This window comes from Eurypyga helias, unplaced genomic scaffold (assembly GCF_000690775.1).
Source record: "Eurypyga helias isolate BGI_N326 unplaced genomic scaffold, ASM69077v1 scaffold3043, whole genome shotgun sequence".
Lineage (NCBI taxonomy): Eukaryota > Metazoa > Chordata > Aves > Eurypygiformes > Eurypygidae > Eurypyga > Eurypyga helias.
The window spans coordinates 3,115-28,529 of NW_010242948.1; the positions used below are offsets into that span (position 1 = coordinate 3,115).

General features: G+C 45.3%; 1 protein-coding gene across 1 annotated transcript; it reads left to right on the forward strand.

The window, feature by feature from the left end:
* On the forward strand, positions 1-24,794 carry LOC104507810 (microtubule-associated protein 2-like; the record flags this gene model as incomplete). The annotated part of the gene is made up of 7 exons (XM_010149217.1): positions 1-62; positions 4,816-4,969; positions 7,006-7,349; positions 18,339-18,431; positions 22,119-22,200; positions 22,712-22,824; positions 23,490-24,794. Coding segments are annotated over 7 exons (1,064 nt in total), but the record flags the coding sequence as incomplete, so codon positions are not given.
* Between the last annotated feature and the right edge of the window lie 621 nt (positions 24,795-25,415).

The window sequence follows — 25,415 nt, forward strand, 5'->3', positions numbered from 1 at the left end:
CAGCAGGTGGTGAAGCCAACCAGGCTCCTGGTGTATTTAAACAAGCAAAGGAAAAACTCTCAGTGAGTAAAATCATCTTATCATTCTTCTTTATAAAGTTCTTATGTCTGATCTTTTTGTGTTAGTTCAGTAAGTGTGTGTTCCATTTAAAATTTGTGTTCCATTTAGAATTTGTTTGCCATATTCATTATTCATTTAAAAGGGTAATAAAACCCACCTTTCCTGAATAACCTCTGAGTTCCAGTCCTGGGTAGCAGATGATGACAGTTTGCAGATCCGTGGGGGTCACACAGACTCCAAACTGCAGGAGTTGGTGGTTGTTCAGCATTTTGAGCCAGGTCATCCCACTGGATGCCTTCCGATGCACCATGACGTACACAGCCGTGCATTCTGCAGGGGTCGTGCCTGTCTGAATGGCCGTTTCCTGGACCGCTGATTCTGTCCGTGTGTTAACTTGACAGTTAGGTGCCCTGCCTTCAGCTGCACTGCAGCCTGTCCTGCTGGCTCTCCTCTGCTGAGTTTCCTTCAGCAAATTCTGCAGTGCTTCTCTGCCCTGCGCCTGTGCTGACCCTGCGCTCTTCCTGGCCCACCACTGCACAGTCCCCCGGAAACCAACCTCATTTCGCCATCTCGTGCAACTGGTTTTTTGCATGACACTGACACATGCTAATTCACATCTGCAGCATGACAGTACTTTGTCACTCTTAGCCATCAATGGCAATTAAGAAGTTGCTTAGGATTCCTCTAAATTTCCTAATATATTCCTTGGCTGATTTGTTTCATCTGTCTAACCAGATCATCAGTTCTTTGGGGAGCAAAAACCTCTGTCTCATACAGTGCTGCACGCTGTTTATCAATCGTAAGAAATTGTTAATGATGACAGCATCATGACTGATGACAGCATCCTGACTGATTGGAGGCTTTGGAGGAGCTGTGAAATTTAGATCTGAATTCAGCCATGGATTCTGGGACTTCACATGGTTTTCCATGACTGGCCCATTTCTGCTCGTAACTGGGAAACTGCTAGAGCTTCTTTACTAGTACAGTAAGAAATATCTGGACGGGTTTCTGGTGTGAGTCAACAGTGTGGTTTCCTACTGTCTTTTTTTGGGGGGTGATCAACACTTGCGCAAAAGAAGTCAACGCTGGCCTGTTTTCAGAGTCATCTGTGTTGATGGAGCGCTCTAAGTACAAGCACTGCAAAATCATACTCTGAAATTACCCTCTTTCCATGCACCTTTCCTACTCCTGGCCCTTACGCTATGGCAAAGTCTGGCCCCTGCTGACTTTCTCTCCCTGTTGCCCCCCTTCTCTGATTGCTGCCCTTGCGCATCTCTTGGAAGTTTTCTGTGCCTCGGCTTCACCTCTGCTTTTACAAAAGCTTTTTGTTACTGAGTTTCTTCCTGGTTTTCAGCTTCAAGTGTAGCCTTTTCCTTTCTCCTGGTAATGTTAGATCCTCCAGCCCGGTCAGTTTTGTTATCCATCTTCAGACTACAGTTTACATACTGCTTTGGAGAACAAGTTCAGGAAAGGCTAAGCAGTTCCATCTGCTGGAAGGAGCTGTGTACCTGCGGTAGCGAGATGCTGAGAACATCCATCCTCTGCTAGGAACACCTCTGAAATAAAGTGAGGTTTCTGCATCCCAACTTCAGCAATCCCTGGGTCTTGGTCACAGGATCTTTGTCCTGTGGTCAGCTGGTACTTCCAGCAACACGAATTACAACGGAGGTCAAAGGCAGTGTATTGCTAACAGAGAATAAGAATAGTTTTCTGGGTAAAGCACAGGCAGGGATTGAGACATTTGGTTTCTTTGCTCACTCTACCAGCCTTAAATTAACCCATAAATTGAACTGTGACAAATAGAAGTTCAGAACAGCCTTTGATGTGACAAACACTTATTGTTCAGTTTCTGTTAATAATAATGATTTACTGATTTTGTTCTGTGTATTCTCAGGCAGTGAAGTATTAAAAGAAGTATGTAAATATGTTGCAAAAATCATTCTTGAATATATCCTTGCTAGTGAAGCACTTCCATCCTTTGAACTAGTGTCTTGTCTTGCTCAGTAGAGCTACTTGGTATGGATGATGGCGTCCAATAGCAGGCTTCTCAGCTGTGTTGTAGGACTGGAATTGTTGTTTGTTCTGCAACTCTTAATCGTGTTGATGATGCCAAGGATGACTTCCAGTACACCAGCCTCAGTTTTCTGTAGGCTGGGTATGTAGCCTAAGCCTGTCGGTAGAGTTGGCAACCCGTTCTTTTCTCATTTTCCAACAAAGACAGCTTCGGGAGTAACTCGGACACCTTTTCCGAACATCAACAGAGATTAGGTGATTGACCTAGAATGAATGCCAAATTGTTTCATTGCTATAGTTCTGTATCAAATCCCATAATTACAGGCCCATTGGGACTGGTCCTATGTGTAACTTCATGCTTGTATGGATACAGAGAGAATCAGGCCTACATCGCAAGATAACAGCCTTTCAGTTGTTCTTTGTAGTATCAACTGTACCCGTGGGAGGTGCTTCTAAGTGTCAGCAAAGAATTTTCAGTCTGTCCTATGGATGTTTGATTGTTCTTCCATGGGGTATTACCGTCATTCAGAATCAGACAAGTATCTGATCACAGTGACGTATCATGTCAGCCTTTCAACCCTATGCAGGTTTCCTCATCCCAGGACTCCTCATTGTCACTCTATAGAGACACCGAATGCACAGAATACAGTGTTCGGGGTTCGTTAGGGATTTTGTGTGTACACAGTGGCACAAGAAGCAATACTGTCATGTCATTCTGCCCTTTACGATTCCCACTCTTTTATTCTTGACTGTAGCCTGGAGGGATATATTTCAAATGCCCAACTTAGTTTTAAAGGACTAGGATCTCTTGGTGCTCCTGTAGTTTTCCGCTTGCTTCTAAGGCAGCCAACCAGCAGTTGTACCAGTCAAATCCCATACCTGGCGCCAGTTTTGTCCTGTTAACACAAGACAAAAATAGCCTCTGCAGAAGAAGACACTTCCTAGAAGCACTAACCATCCAGACCCAGGTGGTTTCAGTCAAACACCACCGGACTAAAACCTTGATGCATGTCAGAACTGCATAGACACCATTACCAGACACAGGAAAAGTATTAATTCATGGCTTGGCTTTTTTTTTTTTTCTTTTTTGGTCCATGTTGCATGTGTTTTCCTTTTGTCCAGCTTCATGTTGTGTTTTCTTTTGTTTGTTTTCTCATGACTAGACTGCTTCTTTGTCAAAGATTCCTGCCTCAAAGTCTAGAGCAAAGTCATTGCTTCCTCCAAGACCCAGCTCAGCTTGCTCATTAACTACTAAAAGGGCCACTTTTCTCGATACAGACAGTTACTATGTACGGCCCTCCTCAGCAGGCCCAAGAGACTGCTTGCCCTACTCAAAATCAGATGCTAAGGTAAGGTAGCAGAGTTGGTAGAGAGAGTTAGCTTGGAGATGTGTAGGTGAATTCCGTGAATCACGTTCTCTCCCCACTGATTTAGAGTAATTCTCTGTGAAGCTTACATGGGATTACTCACAACCAGTGGCAGGAAAACTGATTGTTAGGCTACCAGGTTTGTGCTACAAAATGGATAAAAACAAAGGAGATTCTCCAGAGGAAACACAAGTGAAATAAGTTATAACTAGAAGGACATATCTTCTTCCTGTTGATGATACGGATGCTGCTTCATTGACTGCTAAGAAGTTGCACCCATTTGCACGTGGGTAAGTGGCAAAGAACAGCAGTACTAATTTGCCTTCCAAGTTTAAAAAAATGTAGTTGTCAACCAGTTAATATTCTCTGAAAACAAATTCCATCCCCAGTGTAGGAGGGTAGAGTTCTAGTCACCATCAGTAAGGGCGGAAGCCAAATGCTCTAGGAACCTAATTTGGTCTATGCATGGGACTGTGGTGAAGAAGTTGCAGTTTAAATTTAAAGAGATGTTTGGCAGTCCATCCTAGCTTCCCCACGTTTGCATATCATTTGTGTTTCCAATCTACTTCATGCTGAGTTGATGACTATCCCCATTTAAAAGCGGTTTTCACTATTAACTTCCATTTTCTGTGTTAACACTGTGCTTGTTGTGTCTTTTACTGGTTGGGACCGTCACCTCCCTGCCTTTGGGAGGACTGTCTACTTATGCAAGACTGTCTTGGGCTGCCCATCGCAGAAGTTAAAAAATATTCCAACATACATGCCCCTTGCTCTAACCCTGGTGAAAAGAAGGTATCTGCTGATGTCAAAAAGTAAATAGATAAGTATGGAAGGAAATAAGAGAAGACACCAGCATTAATAGTCCTGCATTCAAAAAATAAGCTGTAGCTAAGAATTTTTCTCTGTGAAAAAAAACTACAAGTTAGTGTTTGAAAATGCAAAAGTCACACATCACCTAACAATACAGTGTGGGGTGTGTTCTGGGCACCAGTACTGCGGTTACTTTGCAGGTAAATTTACATAAGAATTTCACTCCTGAGCTCCAGAGAATTTGTTTACTTTCAACTTGCACTAAAAAAAGCTCGTTCCTTATTAAGGACCAAATGACGAAATCCATCCGTATTTAGACACAAGAGCATCTGTATCTGTCTTAAGTAGCCCTGAAGAGGACTAGTGAGTGTTTTGGTGCAGTAAAGAAGCACCAGGAAGCTAAGCAGAGTATGGGAGGTGGCTGGATCCCCACAGCCTCCTGTGTGAGTAGTGAACTGGGCCCATAGGATGAGGTTTCCCTCTCTGTAAATAGGTTGAGAGAAATCACAGCCCAGAGAGTGAGCTTTGCAAACTAAACTTTCCTTTTTTGTTTTGCTGCTATTAGGATGGCGTAAGCAAGAGTCCCGAAAAGCGTTCCTCTCTACCAAGACCTTCCTCTATCCTTCCTCCTCGAAGAGGTGTATCAGGAGACCGAGACAGAGAGGAGAACTCTCTCTCCCTCACAGCTTCCCTATCCTCCTCAGTACGACGGACCACCCGTATGTTTTTTTGCATACTGACCCTCTCCTACCGCAGTGAATGTCTCCCTCCCTCCTTCGATCTGTTGCCGTAGCGTCAACACAGAGGGGTAGGTGTGGGGTACACAGTTGGAAATCGGAGCCCCGCAGGCTGTTTCTGTTCAGCTATGAAGTGCTGAGCCGCAGGGGCTTGAAACCAGGGGCGGGATGCACCCTTTCCATGGTCTGCAATGCCCAGGGCTAGCGCTGCTGTTCAGTCTGATCTCAGAACTGGCTGAGATATTTCATACAGGGCACTCTGAAACAGCAGCGAGAAAAATGACACAAACCTGAAGTGGGCAATGTAAAATATTTTGATGGATCTTGGAAAAGTGAACCTAATGTTATAGCTGACTTGCTGTTTCACAGCAATGATCTCTCTGCTCTAATCCTAGGGTAAAAACTCTGCTGAGAGTTGAGATGTTAGCAGAGTGACTTGCTGGGGGAAGTTGGGATAGTAAACCTAGTAAACCGCCAAGGTCCTTTCATGAAGACCAATGTTGTTATATCACAAGTCAAAAGAAATTACAGGGCGAAGAGAATTTTACCAAATAACCCCAGAAATTTTAGATAGACTTGCATTCAGCCCAGGCCTCAGAACCTGGATGTTGCTCCTTGCTTTCCAATAGGAATTCCTCTGGTTTCTCTCTTTACAAACCAATCTCATCCCTTTTTAAGGCAGCTTGAGGGAAGTAGATAATTAAATTCTACCAAAAAAAAAAAAAAAAAGTCCTTTGAAATTCTTGGGTGATTCTCCAAGGGTAAAACAGAGACCCTTTGTGAGCAGAGTGACCCCCAGCTGGCACAGCAGCCCGTTCCGCTGCCTAGGAGTGAGAGGCCATTGAGCATTTGCCAGTGTGGTACAGGGGCAAGGAATTAAAAAATCATTCCCTTTCTGTCTCGGTTGGTAGAGTGAGAAGGTTCTGGTTCAGGCTTGGTTTGGAAAGAAAGAAAGCAGTCAGGGAAAGTGGAGGTGAGAGTGGAGTATGTTCAGTCTCTCTGATGAGTCACGTAGAGCGAGTTTCTCTTGGACCCCAGGGGCAGCAGTCTCTTCCACCACCATTGCATGAACCGAATGATTAACAAGTAGTTTAAATACGATTTGGATCAGTCCCCTGAATGTTCTAGAGAAGCCCATTGGATTTATAATTCCTGAACATTTTAAAGGTAAAACAAGTATGCACCCATTCGGCATTGGGATTCTCAGGCTTGGTGGGGTTGGTGTGGTCTTTCTCTCCCTGAGTATTCTCAGCAAAGCCTTCCTTTCAGCATCATTTGGAGATAGCTCGGCTTCTGTTCGTTTGCATTTGAGAGTTACCAGCAGGGCTGGCCGCAGAAAGCACGATGCCACTGCTTAACTGGTGCTTGTGCTGAGTGAAAAGGACTGGCAATGCTATAAACACTGAACGGAGCCGCTGCAAAATGCTACGGTACTTAGAATCATAGAATTGTTCTGGTTGGAAAAGACCTTTAAGATCATTAAGTCTGACCGTCAACCCAAGTCTACCCTAAACCATGTCCCTAAGCACTACGGCAACTCGTCTCTTAAATCCCTCTAGGGATCGTGACTCCATCACTTCTAAAACATCCAGATCCATTGGAATTGGTGACATTCTTACTGGCTATAGTCAGGTTGCCGGATCCAGTCCTAAAGGTTGGATTCCATGGGTGCTGCTAGTCCTTTCCCCAAGGTGGCCGTGGATGTGATGTTGTGCCTTGTTCAGAGAGCTTTGCAGGAAACACGGGTGTTGTGGGCAGCCCACCTGTGTTACAGAGCCGAGAGCGCCGTCGCCTACGTGGCCGGTTAGCCAGCTCCGCCACACAGGACAAGGTGACTGCTGGCGGGTCGATTGGCAAAATAAGACTCAGGGACAGACATCCAGCTGTTCCAGCACTGGCACAGCCGTCTTAGAGCTGTATATCGCTTGGCACACAGGGATGCAGTCTTGGGAGGTGCGGAGGGAAGAAGATCTGTATTTCTGTGTGTCTAATGCTGGTGGTTTTTTTCTTGCATATAGGATCAGAGCCAATTCGTAGCAGAACAGGAAAAAGCGGAACTTCTACCCCTACTACTCCTGGCTCCACTGCCATCACTCCAGGGACACCACCAAGCTATGCCTCCCGTACCCCAGGCACTCCAGGGACACCCAGCTACTCCAGAACCCCACACACTCCTGGGACCCCCAAATCTGCCATACTGGTACCTACCGAGAAAAAAGTGGCCATAATTCGCACTCCTCCTAAATCTCCAGCCACTCCGAAGCAGCTACGAGTTATTAATCAGCCTCTACCCGACCTCAAGAACGTCAGGTCCAAAATTGGATCAACGGATAACATCAAATACCAGCCCAAAGGGGGGCAGGTAAGGATTCCACTCTTTGTGTTGATCTCTACGCGATTTAGTCTTACGTGGGCACCTTTGGGATACGTAGGGGATGGGACCCATTTTGCGTTGCCTTGCAAATGCTGCTTCTGTTGTCCACGTACACTGGTTGTTTAAGTGATGTTAAAACTCAGGGGCCAGGACAATCTTCAGAAAAATATTATGCCACCTGAAAACTAACAGTCCCTCACTGAGATCAGTTGAAAAACTTGAAAGAAGAGTTTGCACTCCATGCCATAGGTATGTTTCAGCCAGAGCCTCAGCAGTTGCTGCTTACTTAGTCTTCGTCAGTACCTGCAAATTAGAGATTTGGTTTAATTCGAGCATGTTCGAATTCAACCTAGATAGACGTTAGCAGGATTGCGCAGCACCGTGACCTTTTCTGGCATTGTTTTACGTGACATGTACGTTGTGTTGGGTGATGTTACTGAGGGTTGCAGCCTCCAACCTGGTAAATCCACCTCAAGTTAAAGGTGATGGGAAGGGGCAGATATTAGACTTAACTGCTTTTCTTGCTGCAGGGTTTGAATATTGAGGAACAGGGCTTGAAGTCTATAAACTGGACAATGCATCTAAAATAAGAAAAGGTGAATGTGTAAGAAGGCAGATCAGGATTTTCTGTTCTCACTGCTTGAAAGAAAAAATTCAGGGACCCATTGATGCAATTAAAAGCTGGGGAAAAAAAGGATATCGTTTCATACCTTGTGGAGTTATGCAATGAAGCGCATTGTCATGAGGACTGCTCTCTGCTAAAGACTTAACGTGTGTAGGGTAGCGAGAAATCCCCTGTTGCTACAGGCAGAACTTACCAAACTTTGGAAAGGACAGTAAACATGTAGGCTTTTAAGCTAAGCAGAAGCTTTTGGAAACTGAGGAAAGATTGGATGGGAAGTATCATAAATCTTCCTAAGGTATGATGTTTGTACCTTCCTCTGAAGAGTCCCTGCTTGATGTCCTACCAAGCAGTGCTGTGGCCAGAGCTGGGACAGTCTTCGCTCTTATTTGGGCAATGCAGAAATGCTAACACAGATGGCATTAAAAGCCAAAATTATGTCCAAGCAATTTGTTTGTCTTTCTGTTTGGAAGAACTGTTGCTCTAGCTTACAGGATGAAGCGGTCCATTTTACTAATTTTAGAGTTATAAAAGCATTTACAACCTGAAAGAAATCATATTTTCTTTAGAAACAAAGAGGCAGAATGGGGAAAAAGAATATAGATTACCAACGTTCATGCTAAAAATATGGCCAGCTCAGTCGTGTGTGTGTGTAAACTATTACGTTTATGTTGTGTAAAAAGTACCTGCACATTTCACGCTGCTGTGGACACAACCCTGTAACGAAGACACCCAATGTTGCCTTTTAATTCCCTGAGATCGCTGCGTTACAGCAGTGGTCGTGTGAGCGCGTGATGAAAGGTTCACTTCTGAACTCCCTCTGGGGACAGGACATCAGGGTGAATAACATGCTCCCCCACTCAGCTGTCCTGAAACCAAGACATTCTGGGAAACTGGGTTGTATGGTGTTTCCAATTTGGATACTTCTATATCCAAGTTTTGGAATACAGAGTGGAACATAGAGAACAGTGAGGTTTGCCTAATGCTGAAAATAATAAGGTGGAGCAAAACTTAACGTTGCAACCCTATGCCTACTGTGGGTTGTCCAGAGGGAAAAAGAAGTTCATGTATTAAACAGAAAAGTGTCTCTTAGGTGTTGGTCCTGTTTTCATGGTAATTAACACTGTTGGTGCTTTCCAGGCTTGGGACAGTAGCCAGTTACTCAGATAAAGTCAAGAGATAATGCCTCGGTAAAGGTTCTTCTGCCTTTATTTTGACAAGTGTCTGTGTGATTATTTTGTGTGGGAGTTTGACTCCGATTTGACATGCTGCGTAGCAGATGGTCAGGGTGCGCGGGGGCTCTGGGAGGCTTGGGACACAAGTTCAGCCTTGCATCTGGATTAGCATGCCTCGTAACGAGCCAGCTGCTGGACCTGGGGCTGGAAACCAGCGCCATGTTAGCCTCTCCTCCTCCCTGTTACTTTCTGTGGACTGGAACAACTGTACAAGACCAGGGGGCCACAGCAAAGCGAGTTTCTTTGTAAACACCATGCCTGGACAGCTACGTTTCCTTAGCAGCTCTGGGGAGTTGCACGGAGGCTTTGCTGGGTGGTGAAGGATGGCACAGCAGTTGGCATTTCACTCTTTCGGGGATCACGGAGAAATCTGCTGGGTGGACGTGTTGTCCCTGAAGCGAGAGCATGTTTTTATTCCCAGTGGTATGTGGCCACTGAACTGTGGGTTGGGCAAAGGGAGACTCGCTGATTTTTTCCTTTGTCTCCTTTATGCCGTAGTTTCTCAGTCTAGACAAAGAGGTTTTAGGATTAATTCTTTTCCAGTTTTGGCAGTTGAATTTTATAGGGTCTGTGAGAGGAACACATGAAAGCTGATTTCATTTCCTTGTGTCTGCTCCCTTCTGAATGTCTGGTGGCAGATACTACACTGGCTGAAATGAGCTGTTATCTGCTTTTAGTGACGATGCATGAAACAAACAGAAAGCTGCTCAAGTTTTATAACCTGAACTGGAAGTGCTGACAGCAAGAACCACAGGAAAAACAAGCAGACAAAAAGCCAGCATATATCTGGGCAAGTTAAGTACATAAACATGACATGCAAATCACTAAAGGAATACAGATATGCAGCCCGAAAGTGTCATTTGGAGACAGACTATCCTTTTACCAGAGGCATATCTGAACCTGGCACGAGGTCTTTTCTTAGCTTACAGAGAAAGCAGCCGCACTCTCAAACTGCCAGAGGCTGAGGTGTAGAAATGAAAGACGCAGGGGATGTCTGAATGCTAAATAAATCAAGAAATGCAGTGCTTCAGCCTTGACTTTCATCAAAAACTCATCAGACAGCAGACTGATTTTACTTCAGCTCTGACTTGCCAGCCACAGAAACAAAGACAGGGAGAGAAATCACTCCACCTGATGGGGCCAGGGTGGGGATCGTCCTTCTAGGGGAAGAAGCAAAGCTAACTTTGCAGGGCATTAAGCTCCTACAGGGAATAGATGGCTTGAGATGTGTTTAATTGGTATTCTGCAGTCTGGAGAAACAAGGGTTTCTCCACTCTGCGATGCAGCCAGTAGGTGGTTGTCTGGTTTCCTCTTTACAGCGGAGTATGGTGAAACGTATCATTCTTGGCAAAGCTCAGAGGCGACTCGCTCGTGGGTATGTCTGCTGGGCTTCAGATGGATTTTCGCACCGCATCAGCTGGGGAGGAAATGCTGTGCTTTCAAAAGTAACCCGTTTGCATCTGTTATTTCTCAGAGAGCCCGAGGGAAGCATGGGGGAGCTGGGGGAAGGGGGTTGGAAATCTGTTTCAGATGCCAAGAGTGGGGGTTTTTCTTTTCTGTTCAGATTTTTTTTTTTCCTCTTGCAATTGTGTCTATGGATGTGGTTTGTACCATATCAGCATAAAAAAGTGCACCACTTGAATCTTTTCATTACTGTCCAGGCACAGTATTTATAAAGCATCACAGGCTAGCAACTGAGGGTGAAGCCATCTTTTAATTTAAGCTTAAAATGTATACATCAAAACTCAGCCATGGGCAAGAACTTCAGTGGGTGTGAATCAGCATAGCTTCATCAAAGTGAATGGAGCTGTACAGACTAGAAGGGCATGCATAAGGTTTAGAATATCACTAACTGTAGTAACAGCCAAGCACCTTGTAAGATGACACATAGAAAAATAAGATACCTAAGCCATGTTGAAGATTCAAGTGTTCCTTGAAAGTTTTTAGGTAGATTAGGAGAGAACTTCGAGTTCTAGAATTTCTAAACTGTAGAAAGCGCCACTTAGTCGTGGGTCTGAGAGTCTAAATAAATCATCGACACAACCACTCAGTAGAATCTGTCCAGAAACCACAAAAATGCAGGCGGGGAGAATAGGCATCTGCATTAAATGATAAAAGAGACAGGCACGGGGTAGGACGAAACATCTCAGAGCTGGGCAGAGGAGGAGGCTTGGGTAGATATCTGTTGTCTTTTTTGCATAATTTTTTGTTAGCTTCAAAATGAGTTTGGATGGCAGGAGAGATTCCCACACAGCATGCGCGCACACCCCCCCCACACCCCCATCATCACAATTTACGACCCAGTCTGCAGAGAAGAGCTCCTGAAGTGTCCCCTGCCTCAGCTACAGCCTGTCAGGATGCAGAGTCAGTGCCGAGACGGGTCTGCTGGCCCACCAAGAGCTGAGCATCTCCGGGGATAACTGCAGGTCAGAAGGACACTCAGGAAGGGCCCCTTGAGACGGCATCTTATGACTCTTCTGCCTCCCGTTTCACATGTCTTTGCATCGTGTTACAAACACTGAGGATGCCCCAAAAATAAATGTGCAGATCTAGATTATGTGCTGTTGTTGCACTGGTTGATGAAGAGCATCCTGGAAGGTAGTGGGGAATACAGGCTTAACAGCACGCGCAGTCTGAGTGGTTACTGGGTCCCATTCTGTCTCCCATCTCCTTCTGGCACATTGTGCACTTTTTCTCCAGTCCGTCATGATCTGCACCATCAGTGAGCCAACGCCTTGAGAATGCCCCTGCTAAGGACTGTGGTGAACATAAATGAGCTGTAGGGTTTGAGCTTTGGTGCTTTCCCAAACCAGAGCCACAGGAGGCGGCTGTTACGGGTGGATTGATGTTGTAACATGGCTGTTGCTGAAGTGCTTAGCTCATGAGAGACTGGAAAGCAATTGTTTCCACTCTTAGCTGTGTTCATTGGAATAACTTTGTGCGTTTACCAAGTCAACAGCTCATAACTGTAAGATAAATTCATCTCTGTCAGTCTGCTTTTCTTTCCTTTGTACATTGCCAGTTCTGTGGATTTACAAGACATTCGAAGGGATTTGTTCGGGGCTGAAAATTAGAAACTAATTCATCCTTTGTTAATTCCAGATCTACAAATGCAAGAGGAATTAGGAGTTTCAGGAACAACTTCAAAACTCTGTCACAGCTCAAAACCATAACTTTTCAATTTTTGGAATTTAGGATTTTGGCTGATCGTTGCGGATTGTACTGAAATAACATCTTGCAGCTCCTGTGCTCAGACTGCACTCGTTTAATGGAAGGCTTGCCCGAGTACAGTCTGTACAGTTAAGCCTTGAATTATTCTGGTAAAAAAAGCAAGATCTTTCTTCCTGACTCGTCTTTTAGAAAAATGAAGCAGTCGTTGCCAGGCTTTAGCAAGTTTCAGAAAGTTTCTGTAAGGAAAGGTTGGTAGAAATGGGCAGGGAATTGGGACTTTCTATCCAGATCTGACATTCATTTTCTGCATGGCTGGGACAGAGTAACGTCAGTGCTGTGCCTCAGCCATCTGTAAAATGTGCATCGTGCTCACTGAGGACGATCGGGAGGGTGATAAGATGTCCCATGGGGCTGTAGCCAGTAACAGAACCTCCACCCACTGCAGTGGCCGTAGGTCGAAATTTATGATAATGTTATAAAATTATATAATAGTGTTTATGATTGTTTCACAGGCTCAGTGTCTGCCTCTGGGCATGTTTTTAAAAGTCAGAAATGAACCTATCTTCTTCACCCTTGGCTAGGAGCAGGATGAGGACGGTGCATTATTTTCCCTACGCTATGTCCAGCGCAGCCTTTTGTTTCGAGTCTCACTAACTTGTAGGCCGGCAGATTCACTAGGGTGTGTGTCCAATAACTCCGGAGTGCAAAGGCTGAATGGGATAGCCGGCTCCATTTATAGGTGGTGGAAAGTCTGAGGCACGGCCTTTCTCTACAAGAGCTTTGCTAGGCCAAATACTCTTCCCCCTCCCTTTCCTCTGCCTGTAGCCTCTGCCAGGAGCATGAAAACTGTAGTATCGTCTGTCCTTGGCAGCATATAGATTTGGAAGCACTTAGAACTGCCTCTTGATTCTAATCAGGTTTTAACCTTAACCTAGCTTCCTATGCGAGACCAATTCTTGTCTCTCTCCATCCCTGCGTTAACCGGGAGACCAAACACTGAAATAATGTCTGGTTCCTGGGATGTAGCTGTGTCAAATTGCTGTGATGCTGTTATAAGTACAGAGAACCTGCCCTCCTTGCTAAGTTGTTAGGATTCTGGGAGCTTTTCCCAATATCACAGCCCCACAGCATGTTCAAATGGCCAGTGGAGCCAAGCTGGAGTATTTTTAGTTGCTTTAGGCACAGTGTTTGTGGTAAAGCTTGTCAGAGGCTGTAATTGCAAAGCAGAGAGAACGTAAATCATCAGCTTCTTGGAAAATATATTCAGAGCCTGTAATTTTATCAGCATCACAATTTTTCTTCTTTGAGTATCTTTGTTTTGGTATGTACCAGGGTACTAAGCCACAGGAGGGAAGCTGTTTATGGATTCTCTGCCCAGATGCTGATAAGTTAGGGGCTTTCCCTCTTGTGAAAAGCAGCTGAATTGAATGATTCCGGGCAGCAACTGAACATAATTCTTTCTCTTTCATAAGCTCTTTTCAAGCATTGATGTTGTCTTTAGCAGTGAGGCACAACTGAATTCTCTTGCCTTTTTTTTTTTTTTTGCCTTCCACTGAGTGTTTCTACAAAGTTTTGCTCCTCCTGAACACAGTGGTGCAGAACTGACAGAGGGTAGTCTGCTCCAGGTCCCCGGACAGGGGACTGTTGCACATGGAGACTCTGAAATTCAAATTCACTTTCTGTGAACAGCCATAGGGAGACACATACCCAACTGGGAGACTCACATGTATTGCCAGCCTGTCATGTCTCCTCATTTTAGCCACTGTAACCCAAAACGTCCCCTCTGATCTAGTGTAGATGTTGCCCTTGACCGCAGCCCCTTGGTATTTAGATTGCCAGTCAGGCCACTGTATGTAGGAAGGGAGTTAGAGTTTACCCTGCTGAGTGCACATCAATATGTGCCTCATCTAAACGACCTGAGAAAAATACCTTCAACACCCGGTTTCCTAGCAGGCTGCCCATAAATGCCCTGCATCTCTTGATGCTTTGACAGACAGTGTTCAAACAGCACAGAAGAGGGTCTGATTACTGCTGGGGACTCCCTAGAAGTAGTGTGAGTCAGCAAGGCCGTGCTGCGTGTACGTCGGCACGCAGCCCACCCTGGACTTCACTTCTCGCCTACTAAAAAAACTAACTTCCAGGCCCTGTCGAGCAAACTGGGCAAACCAGCATCTGATCAGAAGAGAATGTACCCATTTCAGAGGTCAGGTCAGTGCAAGGGTTAGGAGGGAGCCTGTCAGGCCGTTATCTTGTTGGGATGTTTGGTGACTGTGACTGGAAAGCAGTCCAGTTTTTGCCACAGACTGAAATGTTCCTGTTCCTGAATGAGAGCATGAGCAGGCTTGCTCCTTCGTTTAATGTGCAGCACAACTGAAGTGCATATAGGCACATCCCTACTACCCCTCCACCCCCACACAAGATGTACATACACTTTCAGGAACACGGAGACCTTCCTGGTGAGTCATGGTGTTCATGCTGTCTATATCACAGGCAGCTGCATCATCTAGTTCCTTTCATCAAGTGCCACCTTAGAAGTTTACCTTTCTTGTCGTAGCTCAGTTCCCTTGGGAGGCAGTTCCAGACTCTCCCTCCTCTGATGGTTACAAATTTCCCACCAGATTCCAGCTTCAAATAATTCACGGTCAGTTTAGATTCTTAGTTTGCAAGCCAAACTTTCCCTTTAGCCTCAATAGTTCCTGTCCCTCTCTGGTACTCTCCCTCTGATGTTTACAGTCTTGTTTTCTCAAAGGAAACAAAGCTGGTGCAGTCATGCTGTCTGGCTGGCAGTCTCAGCCCTCCTCAACTCATTTGAAACTTGTTGGCCCATTTCAACCTGTCCTGGCAAGGGAGAAGTGGTTAGAAACACAGGTGGTCCCTCCAAGTTGGGTGGTAGTTGCTGACTGGATATGAAATGGGGACTCGGTGAAACACAGTCAGTCGAGCACAGGCAGTGATAACTCGAGCCCTTCTCCACAACCAGCCACGACAAATAGCTGACCAGTTGTGTGTTGGCTTCTGTTTGCCCAGTAGAGAAAAGCTTGGGGTATATTGCTGGCAAGAAGGGATAGGGCATGCTGAAGAATATAGGATGGAGGGATTAAGCAGTTTAAAGCCTTAATCTGTAGGAAACAAGGTTCCATCAGTTTGTGTAACAGTTACAGAGGGCAGTCATGATTTAAATATGTGCAGGAGTATTGATATATTCTAGGAAAGGGAAAAACAGATCACCTGGGAAAGCCTGGATCAGCACAGTTGATCCCTGTGCTGGATGGCCAGCAGAACACATCCACATCACTCAGCTCGCCGCAGCCCTCAGCACAGGACATAAATGATACATAGATCTCCTGCTGACCCTCTGCACAGGGGCACGTTTCACCCAGCGAGACAGAGAGAATAATTGAGATGATTGGTCCTTTACGTATCTGCTGGCCAGGTCCATGGGCCATGAGACTCAAACTGTCAGGCGTCTGGCTGCAAGTCAACCTTTAGGCACTTCGTCAAAGGCACCTTCTCAACTTATCACCTTGCTTTGGCTCCATTTTTAAGCCAGAGGCCCCAATCCACAGCGCCAAGGTTTTGTCATGACCCCTAAGTCAGCATTTTCCGAGCAAAAGCATCCCTGTGGCCATTCCTAAGAGGTGCTGCTGATCCGCTGCTGAGGGATGTGCTCGGAAAGTGCTGGGAAGGCTTTCCGGTTTGCCCAGTGGTGCCTGGCCTGAAGCTGTCTGGGAACCAGATCTGACTGCACATCTGACGTGTGTTTCTGTAACTGATGTGACACCTGTCTTGTATGCTGCTGGGGTAGATCTTTAAAGGGCTAGTAGATTGAGAGAAAGCACAAGCAGCAGACTCTAAAGGCATTTGCGCTCGTGTTTCAGTGTGCGTTGGTTTGCTTGGACAAGATTAAGCGGATAGCGAGGCAGAAGTCAGTTTGCCTACTGAAGATGCCCTTCTGAAGGTGACCTACCAGTTGTGGGGTTTTCTGGTACTGTCGTCACCCTTACTGCTGAGCATGTCATCACCGCAGAGAACGCTTAATTTCCTAACGGTTTGGCTGATGTAGCGGCGATGCTGTATGTAATGAGGGGGATCCATGGCACACCTTGCTGTGAAGAAATTCTTCACATGAGCTGCAAAGTGTGGCCCTCTGAAAATTTCTTCTTGGAGTTTACTGGGCTTAAGTCACGAGTGCACTCCAGGGGCTCAGTGCCAGAGGGTTGGACTCGTTATCTAAAATATGACATTATCCCCACTGCAGGAACCAAGAGCTGCAAAATCTGATATCCCCCTAAGGGGACAAATAGTCTTTTCCTAGTTTGGAGAAGTGAGGCACAGAGGGAGTGATTTGTCTAGGATTTATCAGGAGCCTGGGGTGGTTTGGGGACCTAAATCTAGGAAGCAGAAACTGCCCTGGGTTGTGGTTCTTCCCACTGACCACTTCACCTGGTTTGATTTGTGTTGCTGGAGTGGTCAGAAGCCTCAGTAAGGTACCCTGGTATATCTACCCCTCTCTCTTACCTCAGGACTGGTTATAGTCACTGTGGGTTTACCTACAACAGCAGGTAACAAGACTGTGCTAAGAAGTAATACGTCAGTGAAGGTTCTACAGGTGCCGTTTAGCAAAATAAATAGATAATGTCCCAAGTTCTGTGGCTGTTTGTATATTAATAATGTAGAGATAAATAAAAACCAACATAACTTTTAAATAAAGTCTTCAAATTTAACCCAGAGAAAGAATATGCTGCGTGGATGGCACTCTTTGAGTAAGTAAAAGCTCTTGGTGCAAAGGGGGCAAGTGCAGCCTTGGCTAGAAATGCACCTGAAAAGCCTAACATTAGTGAGCACAATCCCCTGCCCTGGCTCAGGAAGAGGTCTGGAAGTGATGTCCCTCAGGTGCAAGTGGGTGCCCTGCACCCAGTTGTCCCTGCCTCCTGGCAACTGCCATCCAGGAGCACATCATTCCTGGGGAAGGACAATCCTCAGTGGCACCTGAGTTCTGCCAGGGGGAGGAACTGCTTTGACATGGGCATCAAGATGGGGCTCAAGCACGGGTCAGCTTGGCCTTCCCTTCCCAGAGTTCACCTCCAGGCACTGCCGTGTGCCTGCAGTGCATCTCTGGCTAAGGTAACACGGAAAAAACGTGGGCTCCTGGCATCACCAAGGGAGGGTGGCACCATCGAGTGTAAGTCAGGTGCTTGTTCTGCCAGAAACAGAGCACAGGGAGAAGCTAAGTGCTGCTAGCACCGAAAGTTGTTGTGACCAACTTTATGGCCAGCACCAGAAGTCAAGAAGCAGTGATTGCAGCTGTAGGTTTCCAGATGCTGTTGTCTTCTGCATTGCCCTTTAGTAAATGACAATAAAGAGAGAGTGGTAGAGAGCTCTGACTCCAGTTTAATTCGTTTTGGCAGTCCCCTTTCACAGGACACTGAAGTCTGTTGCATGAATGTTGTTATGGCTGTATGGCAGAGGGAGGGATGAAATACCTCAGGATTTACCTGAGCTGGCTGGATCTGGGATTTCTGCATCAAAGGCTGGAGTGCTGAGCTGTGGGATGGAGGGTTTCCAGCTTCTCCCTGTGGCCAGCTCAGCAGAAACACTGGCCATCACTTCAGACCCCAAGAGAGTCTGTCCCAAGGTTTAAGTCCAGACAAGCAAGGAGTTCTCTGAGCTTTTCAGGGAAAAGCCACCACTCATATCTCCCAGTATAAAAACTTCCCCCTTTGTATCTCGTCAGCACTTTGTGAGGCAGAAGAAAGAGCAGCACAGTACGTTTACATGCTGCGTTAACATGGTAAGCATAGAGATTGGTGTGCTTTTCTTTCTCACGTTTCAATACAAGTGTCAGAAGAGGGAGTCACAGCAGGAGGAAAAACTACCCTGGCTGTCTCGTCCTGCACCCCGGCGGAGCGTGTGTATGGTATATAGTAAGTTATCTCCGATTCCTTTTAGGTTAGGATTTTAAACAAGAAGATCGATTTTAGCGATATTCAGTCCCGGTGTGGTTCCAGAGATAACATCAAACACTCTGCAGGGGGAGGAAATGTAAGTAGTACAGACACCCTGTGAACAGGCATCTCCACTGTGGTGACCCACCTCGCAGCCAGACCCCTCTGTCTCCCTCCCTCTGAGCGCTGCTTTCCTTCTCGCTGCTGTTTCACCTGTGAGTCTGGTCTGGTAGTCGTGTGAGCTGTGTGTATGCAGCCCTGCCCTCCTGATCTTTCTCCACAGAGCACAACACGTTTCCAAAGTTTGGATGGGAAAAGGAAATGAGAAAAGAAGGGTGATCTCTAAACGCCCAAGGGTGCTGACACAGAAGTCCATGGCAGGGGGTTGGAACTAGATGATCTTTAGGGTCCCTTCCAACCCAAACCAGTCTGTGATTCTATGATTCGGAGTCCAGTGTGAACTGAAGTGGTTCAGTGCTTTTTGTGGGAGTGGCCCAAGAAAGTAATTTCCAGAAAGAGACTCCGGGTCTTAGCGATGCTCCAGCCTCCCAGCTGGGACATCTTCCAGCGCATCAGTCCTTCCTCAGCTAACCTGAGAGGAGGAAGAAGAAAAATAAATCCTAAGGGCAAAGAAAGCTCCGAGACAGGTTGTGATCTGGCAGCATGCCGAGTGCTAATGCCAGTGCCGCAGCGTTATTCTGGTGTAGCAAACTGCCGTTGCTCAGGGTTTGACCAGACACCCGTTGTTTCTAGCAGTCACGCTGGAATAGCCTAAGGCGGCTCTGACCCCTCTGATGGAAATGATCAGATGGAAGAGCTGATGGTGCGGGCACGCCTGATCCAGATCCCGTACAGCCACCGGTGCTGGCTTAAGTCGTTGCTAGGGATGTGAGCGAACCAGTGACGTCGCAGTCGTCCTGGAGCTCCTGTCTGGCCTGGAGGGGCTGCAGCTTCTTAAGACCCGCAAACAGAGTCACTGTGATTGTATGCCACATCTGGGAGCGCAGGGAAGGGCAGGAGTGTCGCTCTGTGGCTCTTCCCGAGCTGAGCTCAGCACAGTCATGGCAACGCGGCCAGCAACAGGGCACAGAGCAGCAGGAGGAGGGAGGGTGCCTGTGCTGCTGCCTGGCTGAGCAGAGCGATGCCGCTGAGCACCACCGAGCCAGCTGGCTGAACGCCAACCAGCTCAGGTACAGCTGCAGGAGTCACATTTGTACCTTCATCAGACTCTCTGTAGTGGATTGAGCTGAAATGCATACCATATTAGGTGGAGAAAAATATGGAGCAGATGGTAGAGAGACCAAAAAAAAAAAAAAAAAGACAAAAAACCCCGAAAAATCCCTAGTTTCCAAGATTCACATTCAAGAGCAGAAGCAAACGGGATGGATCCTGCTGCTTGCAGGGCTTCGGAGCATCTGCTCAGAGAGGAGGCTCAGAAACATTTTAGAAAGGACCCACAAGCTGATCTGTTTTGTACTCCTCTTCATTTTGCTAATAGTAAAGCTTAACGCACCCCTGCCGTGTCTCCAGTTGGGATTGGGTGCTCCTGACGTCGCTGACGGGCTGCTCTGCCGAATCCCTCTTGTCCAAGGTAGTCCGGATGCGGTCCTGTGTACCAGCAACGTGTATTTTTAAACTGTTGAGGAGGCTGCGAGTTAGAGGAATAAACCTATCAGGGTGAATAGGGGCCAACATAGGGGATTCATTTTCAAAGATTTCATTTGTACATCACTTGGACACAAGCAGCCTTTTGTACGGATGAGGTAAAGTCGGAACAACAACTGGTTTTTGTCACCAGTGGGTCTCCCCATTCCTGTGGATCTATTCGCCCTGCCCAGTAGGCGGCATGGGTTGTTAGTGAGAAATTATCATTTCCTGGAATGGCATTTAAAAATGCTCTGGGCCCCCAAAATCCTCCTGCTTTGGCGTGGCTTAGCAGAACCCAGTCACCTCCGGTCAAGGAGATTCTCCAAACTTACTCTGTTTCAAACTCCTGAGGGCGTCTGGAATATTTTTCCTGCAACTTAGCTAGTTCTGCTGGGAACTAAGGGATAGTTCGTGTAGTGGTTCTCTTTCCTGTTCCCCTTCTTCCGCTTCTGGCTCGGTGAGTACATCTGACACAATCAACTTTTTCAATTTAGGGGGGCTGAGTGCAGGTGGATTTTGTGATATTAATAAATTTAGTTTCTCCTGCAACCTCCTTTCACCGTTCTCAGCTTCAGCCAGAGCAGTCCTTAACTCTTCCTTCTCTTTTCGCACCGTATCTAATTCTCGCTGTAGCACATTGTTTGTGGCTTCTAACGCTATAGCCTGTCTTCTGTTAGTATTGGCTTCCAGACGGTAATGTGGGTCTTGTCTGAGTTACTCCGTTAGTAATGACAGTTTTGTTCTACCCAGCTCAGTATTTAATTCCTTACAAGGTGTGTCAAAATCTGGATGGGAGATTCTCTTTTGCTCATCTTGGGTGCCAGATAAGCAAGCACCAAGAACAGCACAAACTACCCTTTGGCCTGTTCCTCTTTTCCTTTTTTATTCCTTTTGTATTTGCTCTGTTCTTTTAACAACTTTGTCCTCATTTTTCCAGTGGGTCTTTAGCCCACTCAAGTCCCCTATCAGAGGGTTGACATTTAAATCGTTGCAGCAGTTTGCTCAGAGACATGACTATTGGTTATTTTCTCTTGGGAGAAAATTTAGCAGATTATGAGCCCTGTGCTTTCTGGCCAATCCTCAGGTATTAGCGGAACCAGGGGTGGCTAGACTGAGAGTCTGAAAATGGTTCCAGTGCTAAATTCACTGACTGTATGTTGGAAACAGCAGTTCACCAGTGACGATCCTGTCCATGACACCGATTTCCTGTCATGCCCCTATCTTGGACCAAGGGCTTACTTCACTGACGATAGGTCAGGTAACACAATCCCGCTTCACTGACTTATTGCCGGTGTGTTTACGCAGAGAATGAGTCACAGTTTGTTAGGTGCATACAGTTCATTAATTGTTCAAGCTGATGCTTCTGAGCAAACACCCTCAACAATAATAACACTTCTGAATGTAATTAATAGCAGTATATATATATAAAATACAGCAGCATAATTCTAACACACAGCAAATGGATATAGTGTCAGAGAGATCATGTGACCTGATAAGGCAAGGTACAGCATGACGTGGATCTCAGTCCAGCTGAGAGGAGGCCTCACTGAAAATTCCTTTTCAGTGGTATTTTATACCCCTTTGGTCATGTAGGCACCCAGAATGGTCCATGGTGATAAGGTGGGAGTGTGCCCCTTAGCCACACTAGCCTGTCGTTCCAGTCACGTAGGCCTAAGAGTTGTCTGTAGTGACGAGGTGGGATGGTGCTCCCTAGTGTCCGGTAACCAGCCTCAATTTTGGATGACCATACTCAGTGGGCCAACCATTGGAGAGTGTGAGTGAGGCCTAGTTCTTACACAACCTGCACAGCAAGGGCATATAACCTTAACGAAAAAGAAACTGTCTGGCCTACGACCGGCCCTGCTTCTCTCTCGCAGTGAACTTGCTTCCCCTTTCTTCAGCAGGTTTTCTCTTGACATTAGTCTGGTCTCTTGACATTAGTCAAGGCCTCACACCAGGTGTGAAGGAAGCTTCCTGTATTAATCCAGGTGTTTCCTCCTTTGTAGTCTGTTTTCTACTAACCATCTCTCCTTTTCCAGTGGTTTGTAGAGGCTTGGGCTTGTTCTCTGCAGGGCTTGGCTTTTTATTTATTTTATCCTTTTCATTCCTTTAATTTGTGTGTGTGTGCTTTTTACAGGTACAAATCGTAACCAAGAAGATCGACTTGAGTCACGTGACTTCCAAGTGCGGCTCACTGAAGAATATCCACCACAAGCCAGGTATTGTAGCAATTTCTGGGATGTGGGACAAAGCACAGACCTAATCCTGTTGTGTGAAGGAGATATCACGGGTGATGCCATTCTATTTTATAGTCCAAGAGCAAATACATACACTTCGGTAATAAAAATAATATTCTTACCTAAATATAGAAAGATGTAAAGGTGTGGGACTGCAGTTTAAAGAGGACGTAAAAAAATAATGCAGAAGGATGCTGCTGTGGCATAATTTGAGTTTGATAAGATACTAAAATGTAGACCAAAGTCAGCAAAATACTTCAGCATGTGCTTTGAATCCCATGAAAATAGGTAGGGCTGCAGCACATGCTTACAGTTTGAACATGTGATGAAGATTTTATATCTTACTGAATGTGCAGCATGGTATTCTGTGCTTCACTAAAAACATTAGATCTCAGCTCAAAGGGAAGGAATGTGAGTGTACTCGTGTGCATCAGGTCAGACTTTCTCTGGAGCCATTCAGGTCTCTTAATCTGTATTTTCTTTTTCTGTGTAGGAGGCGGGCGTGTGAAAATTGAGAGCGTGAAACTGGATTTCAAAGAAAAAGCTCAGGCTAAAGTTGGTTCTCTGGAAAATGCCCACCATGTACCTGGTGGTGGTAATGTCAAGGTAAGGGGACAGCCATCAGAGAAAAGGCTACAGCTGTGCCTCCAGCCTCGTGAAATTATTAGAGCTGTGAATTCAGCAATGGTCTGTTTGTTCTCCCACAAGCATGCTCACGTGCCAGTTGCTCTCTCTGGAATTTGGAATGATAAATCTCACATCCACATCTAAGTTGAGAGTGAATCTTAAAGTGAAACATCCTGTTGTTTGTGCACAGGCTTTCCCCTAAAGATAAACCTTGTTTGGGACTGTTGTACAGCATGTAGGTATCAGCTAGTAAGTTTGTCGTATGGGTATCCCAGAAGATCAGGACTGCTTTGTGAAAGAGGAGGAAAACGTCTTGACAGTAAGAGCACTCCCACAAATATTAGAAAATGCAGATTTTGGAAACAAATCACAATGCCCATAAAATGTCTGTTAAATTCATACAGCTAGGAACAATGGTACTGCTCCTTAAAGCATCCGTCAGAGGCAGAAATAGTAAGAGAATGTAACATAGTAAGCCAGAACATATTAAACAAGCTGAAAAAATCTTCAGTTTCAATTATTCTGAGGACTGAAACAGCATCAATCCTTGTAAGAGTTCTTAAAATTAAACAAAATGAGACATAATGATGATCTATAATTTGGTGACAATATAATGTATTAAATTCTTTGCTTTCCTGGAGCAGATTGACAGCCAGAAGCTAAACTTCAGAGAGCATGCTAAAGCCCGTGTCGATCACGGGGCCGAGATCATCACGCAGTCACCAGGCAGGTCCAGCGTGGCTTCGCCACGTAGACTCAGCAACGTCTCGTCCTCTGGAAGCATCAACCTGCTTGAATCGCCCCAGCTTGCTACGCTCGCTGAAGATGTCACGGCAGCCCTTGCCAAGCAGGGCTTATGAATTTGCTCTTTTCGCGTTGTATGAAGTAATAATATTTAGGCATGAGCTCTTGGCAGGAATGGGCTCAGAGCAGGTGTTACATTCATTCTTTACCATGTCTAAAACTAAGTCACATCCCAAGACTTGTAGTTACCATACAGTTAAAAAAAAAAAAAAACAGGAAAAAAAAAAAGTAAATAGATGCAGAAATTGGCCTGATCTCCATTTACAACAGGAAGACACTGGCTTTATATGGGTATACAACTGCAGTATGTTACATTGGACAATTATTGTTGCTCTGCTCTGTCTTGCATGGAGTACCGTACTATGATAAAATGCATTTTTACCTTTCATGTGCCTGAAGGCCATCCACCTCTTTCTGAAGAGCCTTGTTAATATCCCAAGTTGCTCATTTCACTGTTCTGTTGATAGATGGGGAAATAAAACAAAGAAAAGTTGCCCATTGTAAGTTATTACAGGTTAAATTAACAGTCAGCTTACCAGAAGTAAGGGCATATAGAGAAATTCAAGTTTAATTAATTAAAAAAAAAGTGTTATTTTGTATAAATGAGTAGAACAAAAGTTGACTTAAGTTATTAACATTTTTTTGGACCTGGTTAATTATGTCAGTGTATAGCTGAAAAGCCAATAAATTATTTAACTAATAACTAAAAATAGTAGATGAAAACATTTGAACCATGCCTGGGGAAGTGACGTAAAAAAGCTGTTGAAAGCCAGCACTTCCACCCCACGGACTTGTGTCTGATTAGAAAGTTGGTTAAGCGGCTAGATTTGTGTACGCACCACCAGTTTCACATCCTTTCCATCTGTTTGATACAGTATTATAGATATATATATTTCTCTGTGGCCATTTGTGATATGCCCTCCTCATATACTTGAATATTCTACTTCTTTATTCACAGTATCTGTGTCTCTTGCACCCTTTGGTGTTGCAATTTTAGGTATGTAAAAGTAGATGTTAGCGGGGTTTTTTTTTCCCTACTCATAAGAATACATTTAAAAAAAGATGAAAATTTTAGCATGAAGTTGCTTTCTGTAACAACTAAAAGCCGTGACCCTGTTTTAGTGCCAGATGCAAGTCTCTTCTGTGACGCTAGAAAAAGGTTTCCTTCCTTCCTCCCTCCCTTTCTTCACAAAGTTATGATTTTTGTGGGGTCCAGATGTTTGAAAAAGGGTCTCCAAAGATGGCTGAGTTTGGATTCTGGATTTTTAAAAAATCCACAGTAGTTCGGTTCTGGCTTTTTTTCTTTTTTTTTTTTTTTAAGTGGTTTTTAGTTTTGTGTTTGTTTTTTTTTAACTCCTGTACTAACAGTGAGTGTTAGATTTATTTATTTGTTTTTCTTTTGCTAAAGTTGAAACACAGCAAAAAATATTAAGATGCTGTTTCCAATCCTTCAGTGATGTCTTATGTATATACTCTGGCACTCAGTTAATGGTGATAAATAAAACAGAGATGCCTGTAAATTACAGTATGTGAATGAATGAAATGAGCTCCCTAGACCAGGTTGCCATAGCGATTCATCAATAAATAGGGCATCTTAAAATCTGAGCAAAGTGGGATTATATTGACTATAAAAGGTATGAGAAAAAGCGTGCGCACAAGATAAAGGGCAGAGATAACGTAGAATCGTTTGGGTTGGAAGGGACCTTAAAGCCCATCCAGTTCCAACCCCCCTGCCATGGGCAGGGACACCCTCCACTAGACCAGGT